Raw genomic sequence first — 18,351 nt, forward strand, 5'->3', positions numbered from 1 at the left:
TTAGCCTGACGGCAAGGGGACTCTACCTCATGATCCGTCTACCACTGAGGATATTTTACATCAGCACTGTAGTCGGTGTAAGCCGGATGCAGTATTCGTATCGACCAGCCATCGCTGGGATTCGAACCCGGTTCACCTCATTGGAAGTCGAACGTTCTATCCCCTGATCCATCACGGCATTTAGATTTATTTAGATATTGCATGAAATAATTTGTTATGATTATCTAAACAAATATCGACTTAACTGTTATTTTTTTCTTTTATTAGGAAGCTCCGCCCCTGTTCGCTCTGCTTGCTAACTTCCGTTTTTTTTTCTTTTCTTTTTTAAGCATCTATATTTTCTACAAAAACACAGAATATTTAGTTTTAAAATTATACACTCATTATAGCTTTAAGTAAGAACATTTTGTTACCAAGTTATTCGTAACGAAATGGGCAATTACCTGGAAAATAAATCATCCGAACGTGAAAAAAAAAATAAGTTCAACATAAAGAACACAGAATGTGTGACTCAGTAAGATGAAATAAATGAGAATTATTTCATCTTACTGATTTTTTATTATTCATTGATGAATTCAAACAGAAAACGGTTCTTCTCGCTTTTTATTATTTTTATTTTTAAAAATAAAAATAAAAATTATACATTTTTTTTACTTTTAAAAATTTTACTATAACTGTTTAGATTTACTCTCTCTCTTTCTCTTTTTTTTTTGCTTTATTTTGATTGATACCTACTCCAGCGCTAGTTTATATTATAAAGGTCTGAGAAGAAAATAAATTTTCTGCAGCAATGGCTAAGTAGTCAATATTTAAAGCAAAACATTTGGAAAAAAAAATCAGAGTCGCGATGGCTCAGGAGCGTTCGCCTTTCAATGAGGCGAACCGGGTTCGAATCCAAGTCGATACGAATTCCGCATCCGGCTTGCATCGACCACATTGCTGACGTGAAATATCCTCAGTGGTAGACGGATCATGGGTTAGAGTCCCCTTACTGTCAGACTAACCGTGGGAGGTTCTCGTGGTCTTCCTCTCCATCTAACGCAAATGCGGGTTAGCTCCATCTAAAAGTCCTCTACGAAGGCAAATTTCTCCCAATACTCGATCCAGGAGTTCCCTTGTCTTCTGAATTGGGCTCAAAATTACAAGGCTATGGAGTTGAACATTAGTAGTTGTAAACCCATAAAATTGGATCGGCTGTTCAACTACTGCTTAAAAAAAAAAAAGAAAAGAAAAGAAAGAATTTAAATTTGCATTAGCTTACGAAATTTTTTTTTTGTCTGAGATAGTTCTGGAACTGAATATAGATGGCAGCACAAGTCACGTGATCAGTGAATGTTTGGTTTTATGTGTCATGTAATTTAGTTCTCTGTGTGTTAATGTCGCATTAAAGTTATAAAAACCGGCATGGTAATTCATGAGAGATTGTTTCCCCGAGAAGGAATCCTTTTACATGTTTTACATTCATTCAAACCAAATCAGAATTTCGAAACAAAATTTGCGTAACGTTTACAAATAAAGTGCCTCTATCAGCACATCAAATTTTAACCCCATAAGTTGTCTGTCTTTCAGCGAACTATAGATGGTACTATTTTCCCCCTCAAAATCTAACGGTTATTTATTCTCTCACAAATTACCAAATCTTAAATCTTTTAATTTCTTCGCACTCCCTGTACTTTTTTCTACATACCTACGTAATTTCAAGCTTCTAAGTCATAGATTTTGCTCCGCAAAGCAAAATGCAACGTAAAGGGGAAAAAAAGTGATAAAAATGAGGAAAAAAGCACTTAAAATTGCAATAATTTTGGAACAAGTTAGAATTTTAAAGAAACTCTGTGTTAAGTTCAGAATGAAATGTGGTCCAAAATTCAACCCTGCTATGTATCATGCCAAGTTTCAACACTGCAGTTGAATTCCAACGGCTTGTAGAGCGAACTGTATAGTATTTTTTCCAACAAGTTTAACAAATAGTAATTCTGTAATTAATTATCGAATGTTTTTTTTTATTCTATTGTATTCCTTGGACATTTTTCTACTCTCCTTTTTTATATTTTTATAACTGTCGTTGAACAGTCAACTCAATTTTTTGGTTTTACGACTACTAATGTTCAACTCCGTAGCCTTGTCATTTTGAACCCAAACAAGAAGACAAGGGAACTGCTAGATCAAGTATTGGGAGAAATTTGCCTTCGTGGAGGACTTTTTGATGGAACTAACTCGCATTTGCGTTATATGGTGAGGAAGACCACGAGAACCTCACAAGGTTAGCCTGACGGCAAGGGGACTCTAACCCATAATCCGTCTACCACTGAGGATATTTCACGGCAGCACTGTGGTCGGTGCAAGCCGTATGCGGAATTCGTATCGACTGGGATTCGAACCCGGTTCGCCTCATTGGAAGGCGAGTGCTCTATCCCCAGAGCCATCACGGCTCTCGAATGAATATATTGAAGATAACAAATATCAGAGTTGTATTATAATGTCCACTAACCAAATACCCAACGGCGATGGAACCAACGGAATGAGGCGACCCAACTCGGGTCGCCTCATTCTCAACACACCTTTTTTTTTATATCCGTCGTTGAACAGCCGACCCAATTTTGGATTTACGACTACTAATGTTCAACTCCGTAGCCTTGTAATTTTGTACCAATCCAGAAAACAAGGAAGCTCCTGGATCAGTACCCCCAGAGGTATTGATTTGTTATGGGAACATGGGGGACTTTACGACTTGACAGATTTTAACATGCATCAGTCACCATTTACTACACGGGAAGTCTTCGGCCGGCAGGGATCGAACCCACGAACTTTTGGACATGGGCCCAGTATGGGACACACTTTTGTAGTTTCAAGTTTCTAAGGTTTATAATTTTTGCGCAACGAAACGAAGCGTAGCGTTCAGTTGAACACCAAAAACGTCGGCGACGGCCCTTACCATTTTTTTAATATAGAAATATAAAATAGAGACTGTGCAATTATTTCTTGGTATTACCTGAAAAGGATTATGCATGACATTATATCTCACGGGTCTTTTTATTTTTAGGGTCCTAATGGCTTTGAAGAGCTCAGAAAATCAATCAAAGAAGGACAAGATTTTACTAAAGACATGGCAGCAATTCTTCATGAAAGGTAAGAGTCCATACAATTTCCTTACACTGCCGGAAACTTTGCAGCGTATTGAACAATAGAACCGTTGCTGCAGCTTTAACGAGAAGCCTGGGTGAACCGTACGATCGTGTAGTAAATGAATCTTTGTTATATTAGCTTACAAGACACTATGGTTTCACTTAAACTGAAACGCCGTTGTAAAATTCAATACTTCAATAAAGTTGAAGAAAATTTTCGCGATGTTATGGTTCAACATAGAATTTATTTTTCGGAAAGTGAATAAATTCATAATGAACAACACATGTACACATATGGTATCCAAACGTTCATGTTTTGTGTATTATGAATTATATATGATGTTTATTCCTTTGCCGATCGGGAAGACAGCGTTAAAGACTTTTAATTCGTCCATAAGCCCCTCGGATGTGTAAATGTGCGCTGTCCTTTTCTTTTTTTTGTCTTTTTTTTCTGTTTGTGGAAAAGCCAGTGAGCCATTTAGGGAAATAACGGTGCCTTACGAAACTACACTATTAAGTTACACTAAGTTGTGAAACAACACTGTTAGAAATTTTAAAACGTGTCGAATCAGTATCATCTAAATTTAGCTGCAACTTTAATCTGGTAAGTTTAACCATGATATCGCGCTTCTTGCTTTTGGTTAGTGATGGTTCAAGCAGAATGGAAACATGGCTAAATCTACACCTTCGTAAGGTTAAAGCAAATTTTCACTCTATATTATGATATAAGATATCGACATCATGGTTCAACGTTGATCCCATTTTTATTATGATTCATATAATGAGAAGAATGGGTTCAACGTTGAACCCATTTTCATTATGATACATATAATGAGAAGAATGGGTTCAACGTTGAACCCATTTTCATTATGATACATATAATGCGAACAATGGGTTCAGCGTTGATCCCTTTTTTATTATGATACATGTAATGAGAAGAATGGGTTCAGCGTTGATCCCTTTTTTATTATGATACATGTAAAGAGAAGAATGGGTTCAACGTTGAACCCATTTTTCTAATGATATATATATATATATATATATATATATATATATATATATATATATATATATATATATATATATATATATATATATATATATATATATATATATATATATATATATATATATATAATGAGAAGAATAGGTTTGTAGTGTTTCTACCACTACAAAATTCCAATTCCAATTCACTAGTATATAAGACATGTTAACTCGATTCTATGTCGGAGTACCTTTTCATAGATGAAGGTTGACATTGTCGATATCTACTCTCTCCACTTTTCCAATGTAGGGGTGGTAGCTATCGACAATGTCAACCTTCATCTATGGAAAGGTACATCGAAGTTAATTGGAAGAATCCCTACATAAAGTTCACAGAATTCGAAAGCAAGTTGAAAACTTAAAAGAGCTTGAACTTGTATCCCAGAAAGCTTTAAAGAGACCAAACTTGAAAACGAGTTGAGCATCAGCATTGGGCTGATGCACAACTTGTTTTCCAGTTAATTTAATCCTTGTTCGACATTCTTGAACCCTTAAAGTGTCCTCACTTAGATAATGATAATCTTGTAATCTGGACTCAAGTATGTTTTACCGTGTAGTCATCTTTAACGTTTTTTTACCCACCAACCAATTACACTCTGTAAACTGTTTCAGTTCTGTTGGATAATAAATCAATATTTTCCATAAATATTCGTATAACTTTAAATCTTAAAATTTTTCGCGGTCGCTCCGCTGATTTGTCCTCAAATCACTTAAATAAATAGAATCACCTTAGCCTTACACAAGGGCGTGAGACAGATGTCGATATTTTTTATTTATTTATTCATTTTTTTATTTTATTTATCCTGTATCAAATACCTGCTTACACGACACGATCATCCAGTCAATTACCCTTTCATCTTACTTTATTCTTGATTAAAAACTAAAAGTAAATGATAATGATTACAATTAGATATAAACACGCTTAAGTGCCATAAAAATGCCTACGTTGATAACATCTGTCTGTATAATCATAAAAGTACCATTCATCACGTAAAAAGTAATTGTTTTTGAAGCACTCCATTGCCTTTATCCCACTCGTAAACCTCCACACCCATTCTCGAAGTTTTCATTTAAGATAAGAACTTCGTATCGAAGCTTAGTGACAACAAGCGCGAGCATCGGGTGACACCGAATTACCTCGCACGTTTCTCTTGTAACCTTCAAACACTTTCACAGGAGTATTGTGAAAGACACAAGTGGCAACGGTCTTCAAAACAAAAGAAAATTGACGATAATTTTCACTGGTGGGCAGTGAGGGTGGTGTGCTGCGTAACACAAAAGAAAGATTTGTATCGTCTCGTAAACATCCCTTAAAATTCTTTTATGCAAGTGACTAATAATTCGTATTTGATTTTGCCATTTTGCGATAAGAATGTATCTAAAATTTCTGAGGAACGAGAACAAAAAGCAGCCTCTTTGTCCCCATGGTCATTTTGATAATTTGATAAGCGAGAGGTTTTGATGTTGATTCTTTGGTAATTTACTTTACGCAATCGTGAAATAATCTGCGTGCATGCCTTGCTATTTTATTAACGGCATCATGATTGTGAAATACTGTGTTTTGTTATTATTTTAATCTGATAATTTAGTACTGGGTTCCCCAAAGTCATATTGGCACAAAGGCTGTGCATCTTTTCTATCATGACATTTAACTCTCTTTGATTTCGACGATGTTTGAGGCATTTCTATGTCTAAAATATACAGATGTATACTAATATATAAATATTAGACTTTTTTTCTATAACATAGTCTATTTGAGGGTGTAAAGGAGCTTGTATCATTTTTCATGATGTTTTAATATAATAGCGATAAGAAGTCACCTCATTGATAATGGCCATGGCAAACATAGCTAATTAATTGTTTATATTTCTTTTCAAATTTTATTTTGTTTATTGATATTGCATAATAAACTAATGGCATCATCATACATCGTTTCTGAAAATGCTTAGCATCGAACAATTATAAATAGATAAACCATTTAGCCATTTTAAGTCAATTTTAAGTTGTACGTAATGCTGAAGAAGTATTAACTTATTCCTCTTATTATATACTTCTATATTTTAACACTTTCGGTATAATCGATATGGTAATTTTCAAATTTACAATATTATTGTTTTACGGATATATGTTTGAACGTTTCGGTTAGTGTATTTTTGAAAGAATATATGTATGAAAGTTCTAAGGGAAGCATAACTATATTTTGTTTGTGCAAAATTCTATTTAGATCAGATAACTTTTACAGTTTACGAAGAAATTAGCATTGACAGTAATCTTACTATCCTTTCATTATTTAATCTGTTAATGTTAAGATTTGAAATTTATCGAGTTTTTGTGAATGAATATTCATCATTTGTTTAATTATTCACAAATGAAAATTGGAAAATCTGTTACAAATACACTACGTATTAATACGTACGTGTTCAATAATGCGTATATATTTTATTTCGTTTTGAAAAAAATGGCATTTTTATATGATTTACTTATTTGTGTGTCCTGACTAAGAAAAATCTATCAAGGTTGACAAAAGCGAGGAAAATAATGAAATGAGGAAAGTATTCAACGACAATATCATAAAATATCAAAAACAATATCAAATAAAAATAAATTTTATTTTTACTCACTTTTTCTAATTTTATTTATTTATTTTACATGAGGATATTTTATTCTTAAAAGTTCTGACAACTACTCCATATAGTTTAAAATTCTACATCCATATTCTACCAAATATTAATTTAAGATGATGGCTTCGGCTTTTTATGCCTTTGGTGTAATTGCTCATTAAAATTATTCTTATTCACTGTAACTGCTCTAACCTGTATTAAAATATAAATTTTCTTACATAAAATTATTTTTAATTTACTCTAATACAAATTCCATTTATCCTAACTGTATTCTAATTTGTTCAAAACTAAAATTTTTTCTACAGTTCTGGTTCAAAATCAGCATTTTTTCGCAAAAGCGTATTGGACTTGCCTCAAATAATTTCAGAGCTTATAGCAACAGATTTTAAGTGTCATTTTTGAGTCAGTGTCATTTTGTCATCAACACTTCTCAGGGAAAGATCTTTCTTTTTTCTTAATTCTTAAAGTGCCAGTGTACGAGAAAATTTGGAGTAGATGAAGGTACCAATTCTTCCCATTTGACAATATACAATCGAAAAATAACCTTAACACCTGTATTTTGGCAGTTAATTTAAACTCTAATAGGCTTAAAATTACGGCGCCAACTGTTTAAATGAGTATGAGTATATATTTTTTAAAAAGGCGTATTCTTTGTTGCCCTCTGCCAACGAGTTAATTTTGAAGCTAGCTGGTGTGTCACTAATTAGAATCTTCATCACCTCAGCTTTGTTACAAAAATTGGTTCTGTAGTAACTATGTTGTGCATGTGCACATGACCGTGTGCTGTGCTACGTGAAAATGCTAAATCCCCTAAAGCAGGAAGTACACAAATATGTGACGTAAGAACAGAGCACAAATATTCATGTCCACGTCCTTGCATAACAATTTATGTCCAGGTTGCGATGATAATTTTATATGCTGTTAATAATGTTTTCCCCCATTACGTAGACATTTATGCATAGTTAGATATTTTTCGTTGATTTAACTTGTTTCTTTTCCTTGTTTTGGTTTTGTTATTTTGAAATTATAGTTTGAAAAATAAAATTATTCATCGTTTAAAAAACTTACTTTTATTTTTTCTTTTAACTCCGTTCTTTTGAAGTCATAGTTTGAAAATTAAAATTATTAATTATTTAAAAAAAATTTTTTTTTTTTTTGGTTCCGTTCTTTTGCAATTATAGTTGGCAAAATAAAATTATTCATCGTTTAAAATGCTTACTTTCCTTTTTTCTTGTGGTTCTATTCTTTTAAAATATTAGTTTTCAAAATAAAACTTTTCATCATTTAAAAAACTTACATTATTTTATTCTTTTGGTTCCGTTCTTTTGAAATTATAGTTTGCAAAAGAAAATTATTCATCGTTTAAAAAGCTTACTTTCCTTTCTTCTTTTGGTTCCATTCATTTGAAATTATAGTTAGCAAAATTAAATTATTTATCTTTTAAAAAGCTTACTTTTCCTTTTTCTTTTGGTTGTATTATTTTGAAATTATAGTTTGCTATAAAATAAAATTGCTTTCTTTTCTTATTTTGGTTCCGTTCTTTTGAAAATATAGTTTACAAATAAAATTTTTCATCGTTTAAAAAAATGGTAATAATTTCACTTATAAGAGCTATTTTTTTAAAGATACCTGCAAAACATCAGCTATAATTTGAGTTCTTAGGTCTAAATTTATCCCTTAATACATATTTGGCTCTTAGTTTTGAACTCATTCCTAGGTAATAATGATATTTTAATTGAATTAAATTGTTTCTAGGATTAGTAAGCTAAAAGCACTAGAAATTCATAACAGTAGTTAGTTTTCGAACAGTAAATAAATAAGCGTTATTTCTGAAGGAATAAATTTCATTTTTATGTAACTCTGCCTCTTTCCCTTTCGTTATCTTTCTTTGCATTTAGATTGATTTATTCCATTCACTTGGGCTAAGGATAGATTTTGAGGATGACAGAGGGACAGATGGGGGAAATCAGAGTCGCCATTTGAATGAATCACGTGATTGCCCAACCTTTTCCAGCTTCATCAAAAGTTTTATTGATGATACATACTTACATCCATGTACTTAAGTTGAATATGACATTCGGAAGTAAAGCATACGTAATCACATGACGTGTTGTGTTTGAAAAAAAAATCGAATACGAGAGCACGATATTTTTTATCAGCATAATACTAATTAATAAATAAGTTTTCTAAAGTTTTAAAAAAATGATTTAATCAATTTTCGGTGCCCGACTACCATGAATAGACTAATTTATTTCGAACCATTTCAAGTTAGACTAATATCTTATTCACCTGTATGTAACTTTTTTTTGTTTGAGTAGTTTTTGCTTAATATAAGCTTACGTATTACAAAATATCGATATAATGCTATTAAAATTACCATAATTTAATTGTTATTTTAATTTAAAACTTGGCTTTCAGTCTGTTTTTAACCCTTTGACGCAGAATTTTTATTAATCATATTTTTTTTATTAATTTAGATCAAAGTAAGTGAACAATATTATATTTAGTAATTTAAAAATTTTTTGGTAATGAAATACAGCTTCGAACACAGATGTCCCTTTCTGTGTTAAAGGTAAACTTTTCCAAACACGGCTCACTTCCAAACAATAATTTTTGAAATTTACACTTATTTGCAGTTATTTAGATTTAAAAGAAACAGTCATCTATCATTGAAATTTGTTTAATTTGCAAAATAAATTATTGATGCATTTTTGGATTTGAAAGAAGAAGAAAAACTTTTTCGATCTACATTTTTTGGATTTTATATTTTGGAACAAATATAACTCCGAGAATCTAACAATTTTTTTTGTAACTATTAGAATGTTTTTTTATAATTAAAAAATACCAAAATATATTTTTACTTGTATTAGAGCGTAAGAAAAAAAACACATATAAAAGAGGCACCGCTGTCCCATATCTGCTCAATGTGTTAAGACACAGTTATTGAAAGCATAATCATGAAAAAAAAATTCTCAATAACTAAAATTTAAAACCTTTTTAGAGCGTGAATTGTTGTGTTAGAAAATTTTTATTTTTCACCGTGCTTTTCAGTGTTATGGTGCTTAATTTTTTTTAAATTTTTTTTTTTAGCGAAAGTGGATAATGAGGGTCAAATCTTAAATTATCAGATTTTTTTATTATCAATTATCGAAGTTTTTATTTTATTTATCTATTTATTTTAGTTAAGTTTTTTATTTCTATTTTATTGTAATTTCTGTAGCGTTTGCCTCAATTTACCGAAAAACAATTCTAAATATTTTCATGTTTATTTTTTGTTTCCTTTCCTAGAAACCAATTTATAATTACAAATATGAATTGTTTATTAATAAAACTTATTCGCCGAACTGCTTTAAACAATTTAAATTTCCATATTCAGTCATCGTTTTCCTCTTAATCATTTACTATTCCGAGAAACGGCTAACTGAATATTCGTTAAAATAGTTGTTAAATAAAAATAGTTAATAGTTAGAAATAGTTTTAATAGTGCAAAAATATAAATTTATTGTTGCATTGTTGTTTTATCATTATTATTCTTAAATTAAGTTTTAAATCCGACAGTTAAATTTGCTGTCCTTATCCTATTATCTAGATAGTTATGAATTTGTTTTCTGGTGTATATACATAAGCTGGAAGTGATTAAATAAGCCTTATTATGATTTACTTTGAAATGATAACTCAAAAGAACTGCTATAAGCGCTGAAAATGGTTATTATGGAAACATTATTCTGTATAAAAGAATATTATTATTTTTATTTGAAAAGCGCGATAGGAAATAATAATGAATATTTTATAAATGCTTGTTTTTTTTAATAATTTGTTCAATATGTTATTAGAAATTTTATAGTTTCCTTTAAAGGAGGCAATTTCTATTTCATTGGTATTTCACCGAAATAATTTCATAAATTTAACTGTAAGATTAAATAAATTATGAATAAATTAGGATCTAAGTATAATAAGAGGTTTCAAAATTCATCATTGGTTATAAAAAGTGCTGACTCGCGGAACCCCTTCCACGGAACCCTTGGGTTCCACGGAGCACCATTTGGGAATAACTGATTAATTCCACATCTCTTAATCTAGCATAGTTGTTTTCATACATTGCACATTAGCCTTCAATTTGTTTGTATTACCAGCAGGCTATAAACTAATTTTTTTTTTAAATTAAAAATTGGAAAGAAATATCTCTTATTTAAAACACTAGGAGAATGAAATTTCAATATAAATTAAAATCGATATAAAAAATTAGTTATCGTGTTTCGTTTAATAATATTTGTTTTCTTCCACTACTGTTTCGTATAGATTAATTCTTGATGAGGATTTTAAAAACAATACTTCGAAATTATCCTTAATAAACAAAAACTACTAGACAATTCATATAGAATTGAAATGAAAACGAATACGTAGATAGCTATTTATATATATATATATATATATAGGTATGTAGAAACGAATATGAAGAACGTTTATGTTGATAGCTAATTCCATATCTCTTAATCTGGCATAATTGCTTTTAAACTTAGTACATTAAGCTTTCAATTCGTTAATATTACGAACACTAAAGTTTTTTAATTAAAAATTGGTAAAAAATAACTCTTAGTTTATACACCAGGAAAATGAAATTTTAAGATAAATTGAAATCAATATAAAAATTAGTTATCGTGTTTCTTTTATTAATGTTCGTTCTTTTCCACAACTGTTTCGTACAAATAAATTTTTGACGAAGATTCTAAAAACATTGTTTCAATAATTTGTAATTAATAAATAGTTAATAATAATTAATTAATTAATTTCTAGCTGCTTCATATAGAATTGAAATAAAAAACTAATTTGTAGATAGATATATAGATAGGTATGTAGAAACGAATATAAAGACGAAGATAGATAATTCCACATCTCTTAATCTGTCATAATTGCTTTCAAACTTATCTTATTAGTCTTCAATTACGAACAGATTATATGTTGAATTTTACTTTTAATTAAAAATTGAAAAGAAGTATATCTTTGTTTATACGCTAGGAAAATAAAATTTCAGGACGATGGAAATTCATATAGAATTCTATAAATATAGATGAAATTCATGTTCATGTTCTTTTCTATTCATTTTGTATTATAATAAAAACGATGCAGCTTCTTCTTAAAGGCAACTTTGATGCTTTAAGAGATTCCTCATAATTGCATTCAGTCATTAACTCGTTTTTAATCACGTGTGGATTATGCACCTATAAAATTATGCTTCCAGATCTTGATGTCTAATTAAGGTTAAGAATTTTTTTCTTAAGTGCATCAGCATCCACTTTCGAATGATGTAATTGATCTCCGAATTTTTTTATTTTTTCCTGCGTGGTTGTAAGATGAGGGTTTGGAATCCTACTTAAACCACTTTTATCGACCTTTTAAAGTCGAGAAAGTTTCGGTCGAAATTCTTCCGACGAATTTTGTAGAAGCCTTCATCTCCTTTCATTGTGAGAAGAAATCATGCCATAATTTTCTATTTTTCGATTCTGTGAAAGCCTATTTTTGATTGACGCGAAAGCTGTCTCAAGGTCCTCTTCTGACGATGTTTTAATAGATGTAATTCGAAATAGTCTTGTCACCATGCGCGACACATCGAAAATATTTAAAAAAATATTTAACAAAAAAAAATGGCTTAGTGAAATTAAAACGTAGGAAAATATTGCTAGGCGAAACATTGTTTAATATCTGAGAGATTAGGATATTTAAAAAAAAAAAGAAAAAAAACATTTCGATTTATCTAATATGCATCGATTGTTGATAACGATATAAAACGATCGTGGCGAATATTATTATTGAAGAGTAATATCGACAACAATTAAATCGCAATTATTATTCACAACTATAAATATCGAATAAGTTTAAAAAAGGAGTAATACCGATAACGGTACTTATTGAGTGCGATATTTTGTTTTATTTTATTTTATAACCGTCGTTGAACAGCAGACCCAATTTAGGGTTTACCGATGTTCAACTCTGTATTCTTGTAATTGTGAATCAAATCCAGAAGACAAGAGAACTCCTAAATATTGGGAGAAATTTTGCCTTAATGGAGGAATTTTTTTGGTGGAACTAACCCACATTTGCGTTACATAGAGAGGAAGATGACGAAAACCTCACACGGTTAGCCTGGCGGCAAGGGGATTCTAACCCATGATCCATCTATCACTGAGGACATTTTACGTCAGCACTGTACACGGTGCGAGCCGGGTGTGGAATTCGTATCGACCAGCCATTGCTGGGATTAGAACCCGGTTCACCTCATTGGGGGGCGAGTGCTCTATCCCTTAAATGAATGCGATATTATCGTGAGAGTTGATAAATTTAATTTCGAACGAAAGAATTGATCATTGTAAAAATAATGCAGATTAGTCAAAGTGAGAAAATTTCGCGATATAAAATTTATTTTATAACCGATGTTTAACAGTCAACCCATTTCTGAGTTTACGACTATCAATGCTCAACTCCATAGCCTCCTAATTTTGAACCCAACATAGAAGACTAGAAAAGTCCTGGATCAAGTATTGGGACAAACTAGTTTTCTTGGAGGACTTTTTGATGAAACTAATCAGTATTTGCGTTACTTGTGGAAGAAAAATACGAAAACCTGCCACTGATTCTAACTCCTGATCCGTCTACCACCGAGGGTATATATTACCACCATAAGTATATATATATGTAATACACCTACATTGAATTACTAGTATGAAACTTTGTTCATTTAGCATTATAAATTGTACTTGGCAAGTTTTGAAGAACGACTCTAATTATTGCAGCATAAATATTTTTTTATAGAGCATGTTTTATTACAGCTGCTATAATTTTCCTAAAGTTTTGCTCTGCCAACAATGTTGAACAATAACGTTATACATTATATAATGATTGTAAAATGCCATTTATTTTATTTTTATTAAATTTAATTGACTTCCTTGTTCGTTGACAAGGAAGTTAAATAAAATTAAATAGTCATTCGCTGCAGTCTCTTTCTAAATTAATGTTAATAAATTTTGACATTTAAAACAGTTAAATCAGTTACTGTTATTATTATTTATTTTAGCATCGTTATGATTTTTTTTAAATTTAGCTCTTCAGAAAATTTATTTTTAACGGGAAATAAATTCAGGAATCAAAAGGAATTTTTTGAGAATACTCAATCTTTTTGCTATTATCTCATCTCAGTAATTGCCAAAACTTTTCTTTTTTAATCAGCCATTATATTATCCCTTTATAATATGTGAATATGCGAGTTTCTTAGTATGAATAATAAGAAACTTGTCGAAACTTTGTGCACAAATAAGAAATATACATTTTCACCGGATACTGCTGTAAAAAAAAAAAAAAAAAAAAAAAAAAATTCTTTTTACTTTTAGAATTATTTGATAGGAAAAAAGAAAGAACATGTTTCTAAATATTCAAGTTAAAACTAATATAAATGAGAAAGAAAATCAGTACTCTAATTAAAAGAAGAAAATTTTAATCAATATTCAACAGTATAATCACATTTAAAAATTTAAGTTAAATCTCAAATAAATTACTTATTAAGAAAATCACGTTCGGCTCTTATATTTTTAAGTTGAGCTTTCGCAAATTTTAATGGACGTTTTCTTAACACTACGTTTTTCATTTTCTCAATCACTATAAACTCATGCATGTAGCTTTCTTGTTCCAATTACACAGAAGTCTTTTTTTAAATTGTATTTTGCTTACATCTTTTGATTAATAAGTAGTTAAACTCCGACTGCTTTTATTAATAATCTGTCGCCATTTTCCTTTAAATAAAAATTCATGTAACGGATAATATATCTATGCTAAGCGAAATTTTAATAAAAATTTATGGCGTTATCGATATTTTCATCAAAAAGAAAGTGCCCCATTATAGGTCATACAAGCATTTCATTTCGCTTAGATTTATTTTTTGGTTGAAAATAATTTAGAACAGAAAATATATATGATATGTTCTTCTTTTTATTTGAACTGTTGTAAGCCACAGGATTTACCCGAATTTTTTTAATCCATGATTTGCAAATGGTCTGATGTTTTTTCTAAATGTAATATTCTTTTTTTAGATCTGAACTAGAAATAACATACGCTAAACATTTGTCGAAATTAGCTGCTAAGATAAACAAGGCAACTAGATTAGTACTGGGGTATGATACAATTTTTTCTTCTTCTTGAAATAGTATTTAAAGAATATATTGCAATCATTTAATAACATGAATGTTATATATTTGTAGGACAACTCAACATGCCTGGCAGGAAGTCGCTCTTCAAATGGAAAATGAAGCCGACACTCACAGGTACGATAGAATCCTGTAGTTGACTTTATTTAGTTGCACGTAAAAAATATTCGTTGAATTATATAATATTTATACAATATAAATATAATCAGTTCCTAATTTGACAAGTGACATTTTTAGTTTATTTTTTGTCGAAATGTACAATTTTAAGAAAGTTATATACAACAGGAGGTAGCGTAAATGTTGTGACAAACTTCTCTGTAGCCTGATCAAAGATAAAGTCAAGCTCGGTAGGACGTTGATCTCGTGTTCGCGAGAGCGTGAGTTCGAATCCCGCTGATCGAAGAATCCCCATGTATCAAATGGTGATCGGTGCACCTTAAATCTGTCGGAGTCGCAAAGCCCTCCAAGTTCCCATAAAAAATCAATGTCTCTAGGGGTACTAAATTGGAGATGAATCGTTCTCTGGTTCTGGTCAAAATTACGATCTGTAGATGAATGAATGGATTCTCCCTGTAAAACGAGCTGTGACGTGTGTGTGGTTGAAGTCGCATTCTTGGACATAGATGGCTCCCCTGAAAAACAAGAAACGCAACCTCTGTTTTAAAAATTCGCTTGGATTCCCATATCAGGCTTGTTGATATTGGCAAGTGGCATTAGTAACAACAACAAACTTCTTGGGGAATTATAGGGGACATCATCAGAATTAAAAAGGCATTCGAACCCATGTGCGGAAGGATCGTCTTACGCCGCTAGGAGTGCTTATCTATTATAATATGTTTTTTCGTGTTTTTCTGAACAGGTCATATTATATGAGCGTCCCTGGATGTGTAAGATGTTGTTTATGACTATGGGTTCCTATGCAATTTTAATCTTGATGATGTGCCCTAACTCCCCTGGAAGTTTTTTTGCAGCATTTACGCAACCCCATGTTATATATATATATAGCATTTTCAAGCTTGTACATATCGACAAAAAATAGACTAAAAATGTCATTTAAAAAAACTGATTTCAGATTTGAAAACCCTACACCTGAATTAGGCAAGATCAAGGTTTTGTTTAAATGAATAAATAAATAAAATTTTAAAAAAATCTTTGTTGTAATCCATTAAAAAAAATGCGAATAAGTTTTTTGCTAAACGAAAATACTTTAATTATTTTGTCAAATTTCAAAAATTCTTATTAAAAATATTCTTGTCTTAATAATATTTCATTCAATATAAAAATAATTTCATATAATAATGAATTTAATATAACAATTAATTCACTATGATAATTCATTAACTATAATAATTCATTCAGTCATTTTAAAAGTATTAGTCAAGATAATATTATTTTCATACTTATTTATTGAAAATATTCTGGTTTTATTTTACTATATTGTAATGCAAATTATATTGATTATTGACTCTGGTGCTTCGGTCCAATTTACCTTGAGCGCTGAACCATGAGAAAACACCTGGCTAATCCCTAAATAACCTTTCCTTCGGTAAATAATATTAAATGTTAGTAAACCTTGAACTTTTTATAACTAATCTCGATATAAACTATATTTTTATTGCATTGATAAAAACTGTAATCAACTCAAGATTTACGAATCTACTTATTCCTATTTTATTACATTTTTCATTTTCATTTAATTCATTTTAGTAAAACTAGCTAATATTTATTTACATAAATATAACTGGAAGAATTGTGATCGTATTTTGCAGTTTGGGTGTGTTAATGTTTAATTTCAAAATTACAATATTAAATAAATAACGGAACTATTTCATACTTCGCTGATTGTTTTCAAACTAAATTACTCTATATTTTGTTCTGTTAAAAATTATCCTACCAAATTGTTTGACTTTTTTTGCATTGTTTTAATTTTATTATTCCATTTTTTAGGGGAAAAATATCTATAAAATTATTAATTTCTTTTATTGTTCAAAATATACCTATATATTATAATTTTTTTTCGATGTTTAAAGCACCTGTACTGTCGTACAAATGAAATAACGTAAGTGCCTTACAATAAATCTCGAAAAAAGTGGCTTAGCAACTATTTTCTTTCTATTGCTAATAGTACTATGAACGCTAAAATAAAATTTCAAAAAGCTGATGAAACAAAATTTAATTTTGAAGAAAAAAATCTTTTGCTATGAGAGATCTTATACAGAAATGCCAAATATATAAAAATCCTAATTTTGAATTTTGTATCGCTTACGTATATTTTTCTTTTGCACGGCAGTATACCAGCCTTTCAGCCCTTCAATGGGTAGATAAAAAGAGTACCCAGCGAGCTTGGGGACTAAATAACTACTGGGGGATCCACGTTCGGTTGACCACCCAAAAGGGATATCTGCCGCTGCACCATAGAGGCCGTGGTCAAGAAAACTGAGATGGACACAGTAGGCCTTGGCCCTCCATGGGTTGTCTAGTGGGCTATTTTAGTTTATAACACTTATACAGCGAAATTAAAAATGTTTTTTTTTTTTTTAGTAATTTGAATGTGACTTTTTTTTTCAGGTCATTTTCTAGCAATTTAGAGGATGATGTTGTCAAACCAATTAAATTATTAATAGAATGCCAACATAAGCAAAGGAAATTTGTAAGTTTTTTTTAAAATTATTAATGATAAAAAAAAAAGTTGTTTTTCTAATTACCTAACATTATATATATATATATATATATATATATATATATATATATATATATATATATATATATATATATATATATATATATATATATATATATATATATATATATATATATATATATATATATATTACTTTTTCAGTTGTTTTTTACCAGAGTTGGCCAAAAATGTAATCGATTACATTTTTTGATTACAGTAATCAATTACTTGTAATCATGATTACAATTTTCAAAAATTTTGATTACAGCTGTAATCATGATTACAATATTGATTACAGTAATCAATTACTTGTAATCGTGATTACAAAGTTTGATTACAGCTGTAATCATGATTACATAGTCGATTACAGTAATCAATTACTTGTAATCATGATTACAATTTTCAAACAATTTTGATTACAGCTGTAATCATGATTACAATTTTGATTACAGTAATCAATTACTTGCAATCATGATTCCAAGTAATTGCGATTACAAGTAATCACAACAAAAACGATTACAAGTAATTATGATTACAAGTAATCAAAATATATGATTACATGTAATTTGATTACATGTAATTTGATTACATGTAATTTGATTACATGTAATTACGATTACATGTAATCTAATTACACGATTACAAGACTATTGTATTCTTATAAATGATTATATTTTACAGTAGATAGTAGA

General features: G+C 30.0%; 1 protein-coding gene across 2 annotated transcripts in view; it reads left to right on the top strand.

The window, feature by feature from the left end:
* Positions 1-18,351, top strand: part of Nost (Nostrin) — a 115,678-nt gene that overhangs the window by 70,423 nt on the left and 26,904 nt on the right. For both annotated transcript variants that reach the window (XM_087154284.1, XM_087154283.1), the window contains exons 2-5: positions 3,041-3,126; positions 14,866-14,946; positions 15,034-15,096; positions 17,548-17,629. In XM_087154284.1, the coding sequence (XP_087010410.1) occupies positions 3,041-3,126; positions 14,866-14,946; positions 15,034-15,096; positions 17,548-17,629 (312 nt within the window). The remainder of the gene's footprint in view (positions 1-3,040; positions 3,127-14,865; positions 14,947-15,033; positions 15,097-17,547; positions 17,630-18,351) is intronic.

The sequence above is a fragment of the Parasteatoda tepidariorum genome, chromosome 10 (assembly GCF_982258835.1).
Source record: "Parasteatoda tepidariorum strain Cologne lab strain chromosome 10, Ptep-v5.0, whole genome shotgun sequence".
Taxonomy (NCBI): Eukaryota; Metazoa; Arthropoda; class Arachnida; order Araneae; family Theridiidae; genus Parasteatoda; species Parasteatoda tepidariorum.